This window comes from Temnothorax longispinosus, chromosome 12 (assembly GCF_030848805.1).
Source record: "Temnothorax longispinosus isolate EJ_2023e chromosome 12, Tlon_JGU_v1, whole genome shotgun sequence".
Lineage (NCBI taxonomy): Eukaryota > Metazoa > Arthropoda > Insecta > Hymenoptera > Formicidae > Temnothorax > Temnothorax longispinosus.
In genome coordinates this window covers 8398866-8414932 of record NC_092369.1, presented here as the reverse complement: position 1 = coordinate 8414932, position 16067 = coordinate 8398866, and the positions used below count along the sequence as shown (strand labels likewise).

The 16067-nt window shown below is 39.4% G+C and overlaps 1 protein-coding gene across 10 annotated transcripts in view; it reads right to left on the bottom strand.

Annotated features, from left to right (window-relative positions):
- Slo (calcium-activated potassium channel slo) overlaps positions 1 to 16067 on the bottom strand; it is a 102345-nt gene that overhangs the window by 26554 nt on the left and 59724 nt on the right. For 6 of the 10 annotated variants that reach the window (XM_071795302.1, XM_071795299.1, XM_071795303.1 and 3 more), the window contains exons 7-11: positions 13219 to 13329; positions 11178 to 11283; positions 8195 to 8347; positions 7793 to 7948; positions 3923 to 4035 (exon numbers count right to left, since the gene is read on the bottom strand). In XM_071795302.1, the coding sequence (XP_071651403.1) occupies positions 3923 to 4035; positions 7793 to 7948; positions 8195 to 8347; positions 11178 to 11283; positions 13219 to 13329 (639 nt within the window). Of the gene's footprint in view, positions 1 to 3922; positions 4036 to 7186; positions 7324 to 7792; positions 7949 to 8194; positions 8348 to 11177; positions 11284 to 13218; positions 13330 to 16067 lie in introns of all 10 variants that reach the window. The other 4 variants (XM_071795296.1, XM_071795301.1, XM_071795295.1 and 1 more) reach the window with 1 other exon arrangement.

Sequence of the window (16067 nt, the reverse complement as noted above, 5' to 3'; positions counted from 1 at the left end):
AAAGAAAATAATATATAGAAATGAAACTTTATTTAGTGTTCATTATTTTATTTAATGTAGGTATATATCTAATACAATAATTTAATAATATATAAATGTTTAGTTATTTTTCATACTTTATGCGCTTGGTTTAGCGAAAAATACACAGCGAAAAATGTTAGTAAGATATGTGTATATACACCCACAGAGTAACGGGATACTGATCGTGCAGAGGCAAAGTCTTATTTCAAATATCAAAGCATTTAAATTTACAGCGTTTATTTATTTTAAAAAAATTAAGCCTTGTTTATACCTGCATGTATCATCGTCCCGTTATACCACCTCGGCGATAACTGAACATTAAACAATCATGCAGACGATGCAACATGTATCGATGAATTAATCCAGGCGATCATGCAGGAAAGTCTTACGATTATTACTTATCTAATTATATGAGCCGAGAAACATGCCAAGATAAATCGAGAGTCTCTAGACTCCACCCTTTATAGACTATCTATTACGTTCTAAGTTCCTAATCTACTTCAAAGTTCCAGGAGGCATTCGGGAGGTCCAGTCTCATCCGTGTAAGGATCGAACGGATTAGCTAATGTTCGGGAAGCATTACATGTATATAATATACGATTGTATACAATATACGGCATAGAAAAAGATGATAAAGATAATTAATATTCATAGATAATAAATATTCATAACGTATTTCAATGTGAAGACCGCTTCTTGCAGGAATAGATCTCTCACACACACAAACCAAATGATGACGATAATCCAAGAGTGCGCATAAACCAAAAGAGAAAACTCCGAAGAATTGTAGCTCTCAGTCGCGCGAATAACGATGCAATTCACTGATTTCTGTAGAATATTGCTATGCCAGCAATAGGAAACTTCTATGGATTTCCTTAATATCATCTTTTTTGAGAAAGTATGCAGTAGTAGCGAAAGTATGACTAATGAAGACATCATATAATATGCAGAACGTTTAAAATTTTTCTCAATCCTTTTATTTATAGATACTTCGACCAATACGAGACCATTTTTCTTTTTCAATTATTCAATTGCCTGCCATTTGTTGTTACAATTTCTTAACATAAGAGCCTTAGATATTTCTTTCATTAATCATCAAGTATAAAGTCTATTGAATTAAAATCTATCCAAAATTAAAGAAAGAATAAAGGAATAAAAATATTTACATTTTTAAAGCTAAAAACTATCGCTACTGATATTTTTGCAGATAAAAGTGTTGACAATCTGTCAGGATTAAATGTTATCTTAAAAATAGAAAAATAAAAAAATCACAGAAATCAGATGATGCAATCTTACTAGGCAAATATGTAACGGTGCAATTCAGACGGCTGAGAAAGGGTATTAAACGACGCGTTTATTTCGTCCTCAGATATTTCGTGATTTTTTCTCGATTATTTATTAAAACTATTTATCGAATCGAATTATTTATCGATATTTATTACGGCGCGATATATATAATAATATTTATTTAATTAACGCAAGGCAATATATTAATATATTTTTACTGTGCTATATACATTCTTTACGAACTCGTAGCGACACAAAAAGAAGACGTGTTCTTGTTTTGATAAATACATATAGTTCTTGGTTAAATTTATTTCCATAGTTATTTGCAATAAAAAAATATAAAATGATGTAAGAATTACGATGTACATTTCTGATATATTTTCTATGTTAGTTCTGTGATATATATCTATATTAGTTCGATTTTTATAATTAATGCATGTATTTTATCACAATTTTCACTTTTGTGGAATAAAATTCAAGTATGCTGGCGAAAAAAATATAAACTGCCTTTTGTGCAAAGTATATGCACACATTCCATGTATCTTATATCACGTCGTGATTATAAGATCATCATGTGACTAATTCCGATTGCAAGTGACTATATATATTTAACACTTTAATCAATTTTTACTGTGTACGTGTCATAGTAGCAACAAACCGATATCTGTACAATAAAATTAATGTTTGTAGGAAGAGCGGTATCTCCCCTAAATTGCTCCGAAAATTTTCGCAAGAACAGAATTGCGAGCTCGATTAAAGTCCGTTAACGAACAGGGAGTGTACTAATACATATTTATGTCTAATCGGCAGCCACGATCGATATCCTTACACTCCTCCAATAACCTGTGTCAATGTGTTACGAGAATAAGTTTCACATACTTTTATGTGGTAAAGAGCAGCAGGCATGCGTGTACAAAGAACGCGCTTTTGTTAAAATAAGATTAGAACGCTACATTTAAGAACACACACCATGACAAGGATACGGACATATTACCGACATATTACCGACAAAAAAAAGACAAAAATCTCGCCCGTTACGTTATATCCAAAAGTGTTCGTATAAAACCCCAAAAACGATTTCTGTGTCGGGATTCCTTTTTCCTTAAATAAAAACAGAATTACGCCGTTTCGCCATTTCGGAAAGAGGTCATAGGACACGCGCGCGCGCTTCTTTCTCATTTCGTCTCACGTTGCGCCGCAAAAAAAAACTGTGATATTGCCGAAGCGGGATGCACGATTTACCGGGACGAATGCGGATCTTGTGAGCGATTCTTGCAACGCGCGTCTGATTGCAACTAGTTAAGATTTATTAAGAATGACCGCTGGTCACGTTATCCCGCGACACGATATTGTGCGCGCCGATTTAAGAATAACAACATTCAAGGCCGACAATCAAGTAATTTTCATGATAATTAATGTCACGAAAATGAACGTTTTATTTACTTCGTTTTATAAGTCTTTTAATAATTTTCGCAACGGTTTCTACGCAATGATGGAGTAATCTCAAAACAGACAACTTAACTGATTTAATATAAAAAAGAAGAGAAAAAAGAGAGAAATTTTTGAGAGTGAGAAACGCAAGAAAAGAATAGTGCGTCGAGTAAACGAATCGAGTTGCAAAGAGAATTAAGCAATACGCAGTTTTCAATCTCGATATCAATTGTTCCGCGAAATAGTGTTGGAGTACGAGAATTCCATTGCGTCTGACGGTCTCGACACGATCGTAATGCTCGACAGGAAACATTTTTAGAATCGCGACCAATTGTACGCGAATCGCCTGGGCGCCCGGTGTTTCCACGAATTTCCGAATCCGAGTGCGGGTTTGAAACACTTTCGTTTCCACACGGGAAATATTGCCGATTCCCCTGTTGCCAATCGAGCATCCCAATTATACCGAGCACGACCGACCGGAGGCAATCGCCGGCAAGCAAAGTCCGCATTTGTCCCCGGTACGTCTCTCTACTCTTCATTTCTACGCAATTCACAAAGAAATCTGTGCAGAATTTCGAGCAGCTCGAAAACGAAAATCAAAACTGAATCGGAAGAATAAGAGGGAGACACGGCCGAACGGAGGCAAAAAGACAAAAAGAGGAAAGGGGAAAAAAAGGAGAGAATAGACTCGTACAGCTCAAAACTGGACTACTCTACGCAAAATCCAAACAAAAGTATATAGACAAAAAGACGAATATAGTAGAGTCTAGTAAAGAATCGTTCAAAGGCTAAGAGACCGAGGTGAGGGGCGATATATGTATATATAAATATATATATGTATATATGTTCTCAAGTATATAGATATATGTGGTACATGTATGTCTCGGTATTAGGATAGATAGTTCAGTGTGTTTATTCGTGAAACGAAGATGAGACAAAGAGATAAATAGAGAGAAAGAGAAAGAGCTAGAAAAGAAAGAAATTCGTAACCGAGTGTACGGTGTGTGAATAGAGTATTTCTGTATTTGTATTCCTCTTCTTTCTTTTCGTATATGAATGTTGTATGACGGTCCGTATGATTGTCAATTCTGTATATACGTGTTGTGTCGCGTGACTCGTGTTGTAAGAGTATCTGTTTATGATACGTTTACGTGTGTGACAGCCGTTAGCAGCGAGGACTTACTCGCTGGCTTGGGGAAATGTCATCCCGGTAAAGGACGGGGAGAGGGTTTCCGTGTACATCTCGCAGCCCGTGCCCTGCAGGTAATCATTCTGCCACGCCTGTGTGTCCGGCGACTGAAACACCAACCAACCAGGCCCCACGTCATCAAACTTTCATGATCAACGTCGCGTGTGGACGCGCGGGCGGAAGAGCATCAGCTACGTGCGAGCTGCTACCCTTCCCGGAGGGAGACAACTGGAATGGGAACATTTCGTACATCGTTTTGCAAACAAGGGTTTGCCCGCGAGTCGTCCGACCGATGCGTCCGTCTGAAAAAATTTACCTATAGGACGCAGCGTCTAATGGTCTAATCTTTACTCCTTGAACGTGCGAGCTCTGTAAAAAAAGTCTGGTTACGGTCTGGTTTTTTACGAGGCTCGGAAGTCTCTTAAGCCTTTTTCCCTGGACAACACGAAAGTGTAAAAGACATCCGAGAAACGGATTCTTCGTCTGTGACCGATAGCGGCGACATCTTTCCAGACGTTTTTATGATTAATTGATTTTCTTTTATACGTTTGTGTTGCCGGAGGAAACCGTTTTTGGCCGGAGACAGAATGTAGGCCAGGACACGCTCGGGATGCCGATCCCGAGCGACGCGGCCCGCGTCGCGTCGTGTCGACCGCGACGCACGGCGATCATGCACGATGATGCATTTCGCAATTATGGCGACCGACCGGGGTGAGAGTTATTATCACCGTCAGCGAAACGAACGAGCGCCGTTAACGATCAAATTCCAGAGGCCGTAATTCCGGGGGCGAGCACGCGCACACACTCACACTCACTCAGACACACCTATGTACACATTTCGGGGGCACATAGAGCGCTTGATCTCTTCCAAATTCTCTGTCCCACCCCACCCTATCAATCTCGGCAATTCGTCGATCGATCGAAACCTGACCATTTCTCACATTTTCCTTCCCCTGGCTACACTTGCACGTAGCTCTTGCACGCGCAAGCTCTTCAATTACGTTGATCTCTTCGTATAGTGTGTATATATAGTATATATAGTACAAGTCTAAAGTCTGCAAAGAGTGCTCTTTCATTGATACGAACGACGACGAGGACACATCTTCGATTTACTTCTCGAGCTAACATTTTTCTAGATGATAGGAGAAGATGGTTTTCAGAGTTCTAGATTCGTACAATATTTTGACTGTCATGTTTATTCTTCTGGAAATCAATTTACCATCAGTAGTTTTGCAAAAATAACACGGTGAGCACTGTTGCTGAAGAAATTGATTGCTTTTAAAAGATATTTGGTTCTCTATTTGACTTTTATTTCGAGAAGCATTTCGAAAAGAGATTTCACACTTTCACATCTCTCTATCTTTCCAAAATAGCTATGCAACCGAAAATCCTGGATTATATGCCCGTATGTTTGTCTTCGTTGGGTAACCAGCACAACGGTAAACACGTTGTTGCAGCACTGGCACCAAAACTTGGATCAAAGGATTGCTTTATGAATCTAGCAACTCCACCGCTGACGAGATAGAGATTTGACCGTCGTATTTACCCACCCGCCGCTATAGTAATTTTATAGAAAGTCTGCAGAGTTTAGTCTGGTTTAGAAACTCTCTAGCGAAAATCGGATCAAAGGCTGTGAATGCTCTACGATTCCAATGACTCTAATCGAGGCCGAGACTGTGTCGTCGTCAGTCGTTCCTTCTTCTTTTTCTTACTCTGTTAATTAATGTTATTGTTACAAGTCCTTCAAAGTTATATATATATATTTATATCAATTGCAGAGAGGGGTGAAAATAACAGGTACGTTACTGAAGCGATGAAGGGGTGGTTTACATCGATTAGGTGTAGCACAGATATGGTTTTGTACAATATAATAGACACGTTCATGTATTATGTTGTAATATACACACATATGTATATATTGCACAGAGGCTCGCGCGCTCCGTTGTACATGTGTATATTTACGTATATATGTATATATATATATACGTTTACGTTTATAGCGGAGTGGAGCGTAGTGAGAGACATAGGCGAGGCGAAGCTTCATCCCTTTCTTTTTTTCCTTCCGATTCAAGAGACCGCGGACCTTCCTCGAGCGACTTTGTCGTCGTTAACATGATCGCGAAACGGGCCTGCAAAATATATGGATGGCGGCGATTTTCACAAGTAAATCTCACTACTCAAAGGAATTCTTCGCTCGAGTATCCCTCGAGATTCCATCTGGATGAGCTATGCGCGGTGAAACCCCGAAGAGTTTCATTCGTGTCTCACAGCAACGAGTAGAAGAGCCATCCATTTTCCATGAACTTTTTACATGACCGCAGAGAAACTTAAGTCGACGATAAGTGGAATTATTTTAACTTAGTAATTGAAACTCATAAGTTTGACGTTTATTTACTCTGTAATTACATGGCTTTTAAAATAACGTATTTGCTCCCAAGAATTTCGTTAGATTTTATTTAGTAGATTCAACGGCTTGACCAGCGTTTATGTCCGAATATATCCGTTCAAGTTCCGAATATATTATATAAAGTTATTTATCGTGTAAGTACACTATTTAAGTTTATAACATTTATTCTAATGTAAGTAAAAATTGTATTATTCTCTAAATTTATCTCTATTTCTTTCAACTTACACGATTGTTTGAAAAGAGATATTGATTACTGTTTCGATATCGATAATCAGGCTTTCCTTTCATAATTTAATCACTACTGGAGATACGACGTAACAAAATCTAATATAGAATGATAAGAGGAGTTTAGCTTGCGAAACTATCTTATCTAAGCTTCTAATTTTGAATCCCTCTGCGGCATAAAAACGCAATACACAACGTAAAAAGTTCATAAAAATAGCGAGAAAGATCAGGTCTCCTGCTTTTCCTCGTTAGACGACAAAATCGATCGCTACGCCACGTGTTTGCTGCGTCACTGATTGAAGAAGCATGAATTAAAAATAATCACACGCGCGCCACAACACCATTATTGATATGGAATTAGCGGTTTGTATCGACGTTTCCGTACGTTTCCCGCGGGCGGCTTATCACGCAGCCGCGCAACGAGAACGAAACGGACATCACTGTGATGAAGCAAGGGAGCACAGGGGTAAACGGACACAGCGTAGACACGAGATCAAACACGGTGGGCAATCAGCGATGGCGATCGAACGAGAGATCGCTCCCGATTGAATCGCGGTCCCGTCTCTTGAATCAGACGTATATGCGCGTATCTGCTGGATGTTGGATTGGTCCATAGACCGACTTACTCAGTGGCTTTCGCAAAGGGCATTCCAATGAAGGTAGGGCTCAGTGTCTCGGTGTACATCTCCATTCCGGTTCCACGCAGGTAGTCATTCTGCCAAGCCTGCATATCGGGCGACTGGTACCAATCAACCAACCATTTCTAAATCACACACGCTCCTATGCATGTACGGATTGTGCGCGTATGTCCACAGTGAGGTGCTCGTGCCCGATTACTTCCGGTTAGGTGACGCGACGTGACGTGATGCGAATCTCAACTTCGCTTCCCGCGATTCACGTGACGTTGTAACAGCGCGCGCGAATGAATAACGATTTGCACAATTTGCGAACCCACGTAGGTAGGAGTCGTCGGGAATAATCTTTTGAAATGACGATGTTCGAACATCTGCCATTTCGTAGCTAAGGAGCGCTGTGCGCTCGAACGTAAGTGATCGCACGATTGATAATCGATTTCGCGAAAAGGAAAATAACGGCTGATGGTGTAAGATCTGTTTTACATACGCGATCACTGTGAACAGTCCCGTAACAAAGACCTATACGAGGAATTGCGTATTCAGACATGCATAGACGAGACGGCAGGGTGCACTGCCGGAGAACGACGTTTTACTGACCGTCTTAAAGGAACGCATCGCGAAGAGATTAGCCATCATTGTGCTGAATCCAGGCGCGAGGCAGGACTGCGCGATAAAGCCTAGTTTCAACTCGGCCAGGCATATGACGTCGTCACCCTGCTTCCAGTCCCACGATGGAATGTTTAGTAAGTAGGCCTGGAACACAATATGGTCAACAGGATAAGAAACAATCGTCAATAGAAGCATATTATCTCGCAACGGAAAGAAAAAAGTATATCTAATTCTTGGCAGACACAAATATAATCAGACACCATATGAATCGCAGATACAAATCTCGATAAATGAAAATTTTGGAAAAACTTAACGTCATTTTGTACCCTCACTTTCATTCCGTTTGAAGTTAGATTTATCGCCGAGCTTCGTTTGCTCGACGATAGTTACCTTGTTGTGATACTGCATTAATTGTATGATAACGCGAATGTCATCCGAATAGTTCTTGATGGAGATGACGCGCATGATGTTCGCCGCGTCTTCCGCGTCCGGGTCCTGGCAGTACTTGTTCGCCAGTACCAAGCACGCGTCCGCGTCGTGTACCTAAAAAGCATTGAGATAATCCGTTTTGTGCCATCCGTTGTTCCGTTCTGTAATCGATTAATAGGCGGGAAAAATGTATATTAGGCAGGACGTTGGTCTCAAAGCGATAGCAAAATAGAATGGAAATTGTTCCACGAGTGTATACTCGAAACCAGTGTAATAAGTAATTTCGGATAGACAATGTTATTACACCTATTTGTAATTAGTATGTCTATTCTCTTAGAGGGAAATACACATAAAAGCATCGTGACATGCATTTTCAAAAAAAAAGATTATCAAAAGTGCTTGAGTTTTGTGGATTTGATGTTAATATTAAAATGTAGTAAAATAAGATATATTTTCAGTACCCGATATTTTTCATTACCGGAAAAAAATACAACAAAAATTTGGATGAATTGACGCTTAATTTTAACAAAGTGCTCAACTCTAAATTTGATTCCTTAGAAAACTGTAAAAATCACCTCAAACAATAATTGTTAAAAACATCTGAAATTACTTATTACATAATTTAATAGAATGGAGCGAAAAGATAAAACTATCGATCGATCAATCAATAAAATCGCTGTAATCAATAAAATTGTTTCCACTTAACAGCAAAGAGAAAAGCGACTGTTTGGAAACGCGTCGCGATCGTCGAAATCAGTACGTTGTGTGTAAGCTGCTAAATCTACGGATCGTCGATCTACAATTGTACTTGGAAAATAACGACTTCTTCTCATATTTGTACAAATTTCTTTTTTTTTTCCAAATTGGAAAAATTTTATATCATGGATACAAAGAGCATCGTCGAAAATACAACATATGAAATAGAAGACTCTTCGATATAAAGGGAATATGCATCTACAATATAAAAGTCATATAAAAGCATTCAATGAGACAACAATGGCTACTTAATATCGAAGATTCGCACGGCCAGTAGAGTTGATCGCTTCACAAAATAGATAAAAGAAGTCAAGTTAATTGAATTCATGAAAATTTAGCATCAAATCTGAATTTCATTATTTGCTTCGTTCACGTGATTTAATTGCCAATTATTATGCAAGTAGCATGTCTACTAATGTTTTTAATTTTTAACGATTTACCACTGTCATCAAGTTCACGCGTGATAAATTTTATCTGAAAGTTTATAATTCTTAAATTACATGTAAGATTAATTACATGTAAAATTAATTAAACATATTAGAATTGAGAATATCTTTGACAGTGGGAAAATTTGCTCTGATATGAAATGAAATTTGCAAAAGCAGCGAAACGTAGAAATGTCTCTGAAATCTTCTTCGTGCGCACCTTCGACGCAGTCGCACGATTCGAACAATAATCAAAAATATGAAAGCGAGCCTCTACGGCACATTCCTTGGATATGCAAACATCATCGATCACTGGGGGTGGATCGGTCAGTCGGTTCGTCTAGGGGTTCTATACATCTGGATAATGGAGAAGCGCCTCTATCTACATGCTAAATCTATCGGCTAACAAGATGTTGGCATTAACCTCGGTTGTGTAAAAAGAAACTACACAAACAGAGAACGTACCGTCCCGTCTTCGTCAGTGCAGGATCGATACACTTAACAGATACCACGATCGACTCTATTCCACCAGATACTAAGTCTCTAACAGAAACTACCGTCTGGAAAATAATCGGCTGGTAAACCAGTCTCTCCGCGAGAAATACACGGGCACTTACCCACTCGGGTCGACAGCAGGCATGGGTCTATCCAGTGGAGGATGCAATACACAACCTTAAAGGGACTTTTCTCACGTGGGTATGCATAAAAGTGTCTCCGTGTGCGTGTGCGTGTACGTGTCTATGTGTAGGGGAAAATTTGACGTTGCTTTCCTCTCGGATTTGCTGCCGGGTATGTATAGAGAGAGGGGGATGAAATAGACGGAAAGATAGATAGAGATTGATAGACAGACAGATAGACTTTTAGATCGGGACGACGTTACTCAGGCGAAATAGGTGGGGTCGAATCGGGTTTTTTTTTATCGTGGGCGTTCTCTCAGGTCCGCATCCCCGATTGCTTCGTATAAAACCTCGCAGATAATTGATCGAATCCGAGACCAGCCATCGCAAATTCACGAGACACGAAAGCGGACGGCAGTATATACGAAGACGCGCCGGTATAGGGATATCGTGGTGTAACATCGTCAATGTGTACGAGCATAAAGGGAAACATACAGGCAACAAACATCCTGGAACAATAGCGTTTGTTATCCGCACAACGTCATTTCCCGAACGTCTACCGATCGCCCACGGTAGCAGCTGTAACATCTCGCTACTTTCGCGGCATCGATTTTTCCAGCAGACTATACGAACACTCGCGGTCTATATCACGGTCTGCAAATGTCGCGTTCAAGCTTTCGCGAATTTATACAATATATATATAAAACGGAGGCGACATATGTGACACGTATAAATATTTATTTCAAAACGTGTATAGAAGTACTCGGAATTTCAACTAAACGCTTTTCTCTCGTTGGAATATGTATTACAAGATAAACTCGGAGATACAGAAAATTCTCTCGTATAACGTAAAACAAAGAACGACGATAGACCTAGATTAATACAATGAGTTTCAGAACAACATTCTGAATTGATTAAAGTGTTAATTACGCGGCAATAAAGCGCTGGTACCGTGCGCGCCAAGATATCCGATGGGTCACAGGACGTCAAACATAGAGAAGGAAAGTAGAAATATAGTAAGAGTAAAGTGGGGACCGTTATATGTAACAGGATAGAGCTGTTTATAAAGTATATATATATATATACATATATGTATATATACTTTCTTGTAGGACGTAGATTGTTCGATCGTGGTAACAAACTCACCTTAACCCGCTGTAGGTCAATCGGGTTCATGATGGTCCCCTGAAAGAACTCCACGGTGGTGAAGTGCCGCTTGAACAGTCCTTCCAGTTCGAGATCAGGCGGTTTCCTGAACGGATCCGACAAAATGATATGACTCCTTTTATAAATAACATTCACCTCAGCTGTCGACGGTCGCGTCCTTTTTTGCGAGAATATCGTCGAGCAGTAGCCCGACAGAGGAGTCGGTGAAGATTTCGTTAGAACGTAAATGAATAATACAAATTCGTCGTACGTGCTCGCGACTTTTGAGAGAAAGCCATATATCGCACTGTCTTTGATTCGTTTAAATTCGTTTCAATAATTTTCATTCTAATCGAGCCAAATGCACGATAAATTGATTAAATTGTACGAGCTTATCCTCAAAAGAAACGAGTACGCTGATATATAATAATAATAAATATCTAAGTAAAGTCTCTACTGCAGCTGAGTCGGCTCCATAGCTCAATACAGCATACCATGCAGTCGCAGGCGGTTGCTTTCTACGTAAATATATATATATATATATATATATGTATGTATATATAGATACGTATGTATATCTTTCACCGTCCGGTGCCGCATCGTTTTTGTATTCACAAGGTAAACTTGAAAACGTCATTTTATGTGAGCATATTGCGAACTCCAGTACAGCAAACTTGAACAATCGAAATCCTGCAGCGGAAAACCGCGGGAAAACATGTGGCCGACGAAACAAACTGTTCTCGTTCTCAAATCATGCCGCACCGAACGTTTCGACAGTTCGTGAAAGAAGAGAAGAGAGAGAAAGAGAGCGAAAATCGAGAGAGAAAGAGAGTAAATCTAAAACGTAGCGAGCATTCGGTGTGATCCGCGGGCGTATGCGTACGCACGAATCACCAGATACGAGAAATTCTATAAGAAGTAACGGTAGCGATATTATATTAACATGAGACTGCATGACGTGTGACATAAATATATATGTATGTAAATATAGATAATCTATATATATATGCATTAGAATAAGTAAATATATATATGTATATATATATATATAATATATATATATATATATATATATATGTATATATATTGATCGACCATCACGGCGTGTTATATCCAGGCGAATAACCGTGTAATAACCTAAAGAACTGCAAGAAAACAAGAAGCACGAGCGGCCACGTGGAGGGCATTGATGGAGGGTTGGTTGGTTGATGGAGGTTTTCGTGTGGTAGTTGTTCTAGGGTTCAGGGTACCTTGACGCGCTCCAGGTCCACGGCATTCATCATGGTGCCCTGAAAAAACTCCACGGTCGTGTAATGCCTCTTCAGGAGACCCTCCAATTCGAGATCCGGCTCTTTCCTGAAAAAAAGCAAACCAATCCTTGCAACTATATAGCGATCAGACTACACGGGCGACCGTGGAATGCAGCCTTCTCACTTATCCTCCACGTTACTGGATAATCCGATCTCTTGATGGAAAATCTTTGTTTTGTAATTTGAAACCTTGCTGGAGGATAACGAAATTTTTACGGTCGATAAAACGCCGAGCTAATGGAGTCTGATCGCTTTAAGTCGCTTGGCGACGGGAAATCTCTCGAAGGGCGACATACTTACCACGGAGTCGCCAACACAAAAAATAAAACATTATTTAGTATATGAGAAAAACGATGAAGAAATAAGCTAAAAATGAGAAACTGAAATCAAGTTGTTGTGATAATTAACAAATAACAGTTTTGTTTGTGTACGAATGAACAGTTGCATGTTTTATTAGAGTAAAATGTATAAAGTTTCTATTTCCTGTAAAAATATAAATAGAGTATATGCTTCAACTAATGATACAAAAAAACTGATTAATGACGTAAGATGATCAGATATGCAAGATGAAAATTTCATAAAATATATTCACACCGGGAAATAACCCTTTCGAGACTATCCACGATATCAATCACGAGATACACGAGACACACATTCTGATAGCGTCGAAAGGGTTAAATACCGTACTTGATGCGAGCTGGCAAAAAGTTTTACAAAAGCAGCGGTCATACCTATGCAAGAAGACAACTTCTACGTCGACGTCCTCGCGATCCTCGTGTAGGAAATCCTTGAGGAAGTGCGAGACCGATTCGTAGGTGATGTGGCCGCACACGACAATATGTCTGCCAACACAACGAGCAGATTAGATGACATTCTTAAAGAGACGATATTGGTGAATAGGAAAAGAAAGGGAAACTCTCTCAAGCACAACTACCATGTACACGCTCTAACAATAAGTAGTATATGTATGTCAACTACGGACCCATATTATTTAAGTTCTAATTATATAAGTTCTTCTCTCTCACGCCATATACAACCTTTATTCACTTTAATATGTTCTTTCCGTTGAATAAGCTTTTTCGAAACAAACGCACATTTAAGTGTTTAGCAAGAATAGCGAAACAACGTGAGAGAGAAGATAGAGGAACCTTAATGCTGATGGAAAATTATTTTTTTCTTTTTTCTCTTCGTGCCATTTTAGTCTGCTGCCACAATAAGATTAGACCTGCTCTTTGTTAAAAGTTAATCTATTTAAGATTAATTATATTTATCAATTCGGTATAGCTTGAAAATAAAAAAAATAAAACATATAAATTGGTATTCTTTAAAAAATATAATATTTATGATCCATCGTGAAATCGATAAAGAACTCATTTCAAGAAACTTATATGGTCATAAAATAATAAAAAAGATAACAATTATTCGGCACTAGAGTAATGCGCGTTCTATTCGAAAGAGTAACGCAAATATCTATTTGATAATAAATAATAAATCAGTAAATCATCATGGGCTGAACTTACCAAGATTGCGCTAGGAATTGGAATAATTTATTTTAACCAATTGACTATACACATACCTATGTGATAAGTTAGTAGCACTAGATATACAATGTACATACACAGGTCAATGCTGATAAGTGTTAGATATCAAATACGTACGAGTATACAAGCTCATTCACGTGTTAGTCGTCACCATGTGTATGTCAAGAACAAAACTCTCTTCTACGTGTGTAATTTCTACGTGCTGTGTGTACATATATTAATAGTGAGAAACGTATTCCTATTCCTAAGTGTCACATGACAGATAAGACTAATTGTAAGTGATGCCCAATAATTAACGGACTCACAAAGGACAGATAGCGGAGTTCGACCATGATCATTCCATGCTTAATGTTATCTACTCGGTGATGTCTGACTTTCGGCTCCATCATGAACTCAGTAGCCTTCCCGTGTCGCGCGATTTCCTTTATCACTTGCACCTACGCGGGTGTGTCTCTTTCACACGTGGGCCGCGCGACAGGCGCTACTGGATTCAATGCGAGCCAGATAATATCCAGGATTACTGGTTACTTTTACTCTAAACGTAAAGGGGGCCGACGTCGTGTGCGTGTCGAAATGTGAGCGTGTGTCATGGGTATAATGAGCTGTTGCAAGTCGTTTTCGTGTGACAACCGTTGCCGGATCGGAAACCAGGCGTGAGTAACGCGGATCTGCCGAAAATTGGACGCGCTCGTCGTATCTCGACCTCCGACTGTCCGCGCGAGAAAAATTGGATGCTCGTACGCGTTCATGCAATGAGAGCCCGGATTCTCGTATCTTTTATTGCATGACGTAAGATTATTCACGTTCGTTCCGGTATCGGAGCATGCCTCTATGTACTCGGAATGTTTAATTTATTAAGCCCGCTTGCAATGCCATTAGGCAAGTGAAGTTGATTCATTAGTTAGTATCTGATGACCAGTATCAATGGGTCGATGAGAAACGGCGCGCAGCACGGATGATACACGCCGTGAAAGACGGCTAAAAATGACAACGGTAATTTCCGCGAAGCATTTATCATCATGACAAAGCTCTTCTGGGTTATTACTATCGTGTGCGCGCGGATATACGCGTATATATCGTTCATCGATCGTAGGGCACACGTATTCATCACGTATTTGGATAAGGTGCTCGGAATGATGATGCGATCAGCAGCGTGTTATTGTCGTGTAGCTCCTTCTTACGAAAGATCACAGCCACACTTGCGCTAATTGTGAATGACAACTGAATAGCTGAATCGGAAAGAAGCACTGAGTTATCCCGGATCTACGTTGTTCATTTCGGCCCACCGAGGATGTCCTCAACCAGAATCCCTGAGCTACGTATGAGACCAGCGATCTCAATAATATACACATATTTATTTAGGCAGTATATCCTTCAATTTCCCCTCTTTAAAGTTTACGCAAAAACGATCATTAATACTGTCTAAAACATCAAGATTATTACACTGAAGTGGTACAACATTAGATTATATGGAGGGGTAAAAACCACAGTGGTGTAAGTCAAATTTTTAAAAATATTTTCTTGTGTGCATAAATGCAATCTGTACAATATATAAATTGTATCTATACACACGAGAAAATATTTTTAAAAATTTGACTTACACCACTATGGTTTTTATCCCTCCATATATATATAGATATATATGTATGTATATTATAATATATGCATTCAATTGTTCGGATAATGCAGGGTGCATGCTGGACGTTAACCCCTTGCACTCGGAGAGAAATACAGCTCGACATATCAAAACGCGCGGTTCGTTTAATGATGATAATGAGATCATTCGACCGCGCGATGCTTCAACGTACATCGAATAATTAACTCAAGATTCGTTATGCAAGTTTCTGCGGCTTGTTAGTGCGACGCATAATTGTGCCCGCTTTTAGCGCGAAGTTGTCACATCCGTTTACAGCAGATTACATAGCTTTATCTCTGTCGTCTCAATTTGGATTCCCCTCGAGAACGCGGTTCACGGCCGGCGCAATGATTGTGATTAATTAAGCAGAAGCACTAAACGAACAAGTTGATCTGGACACGAC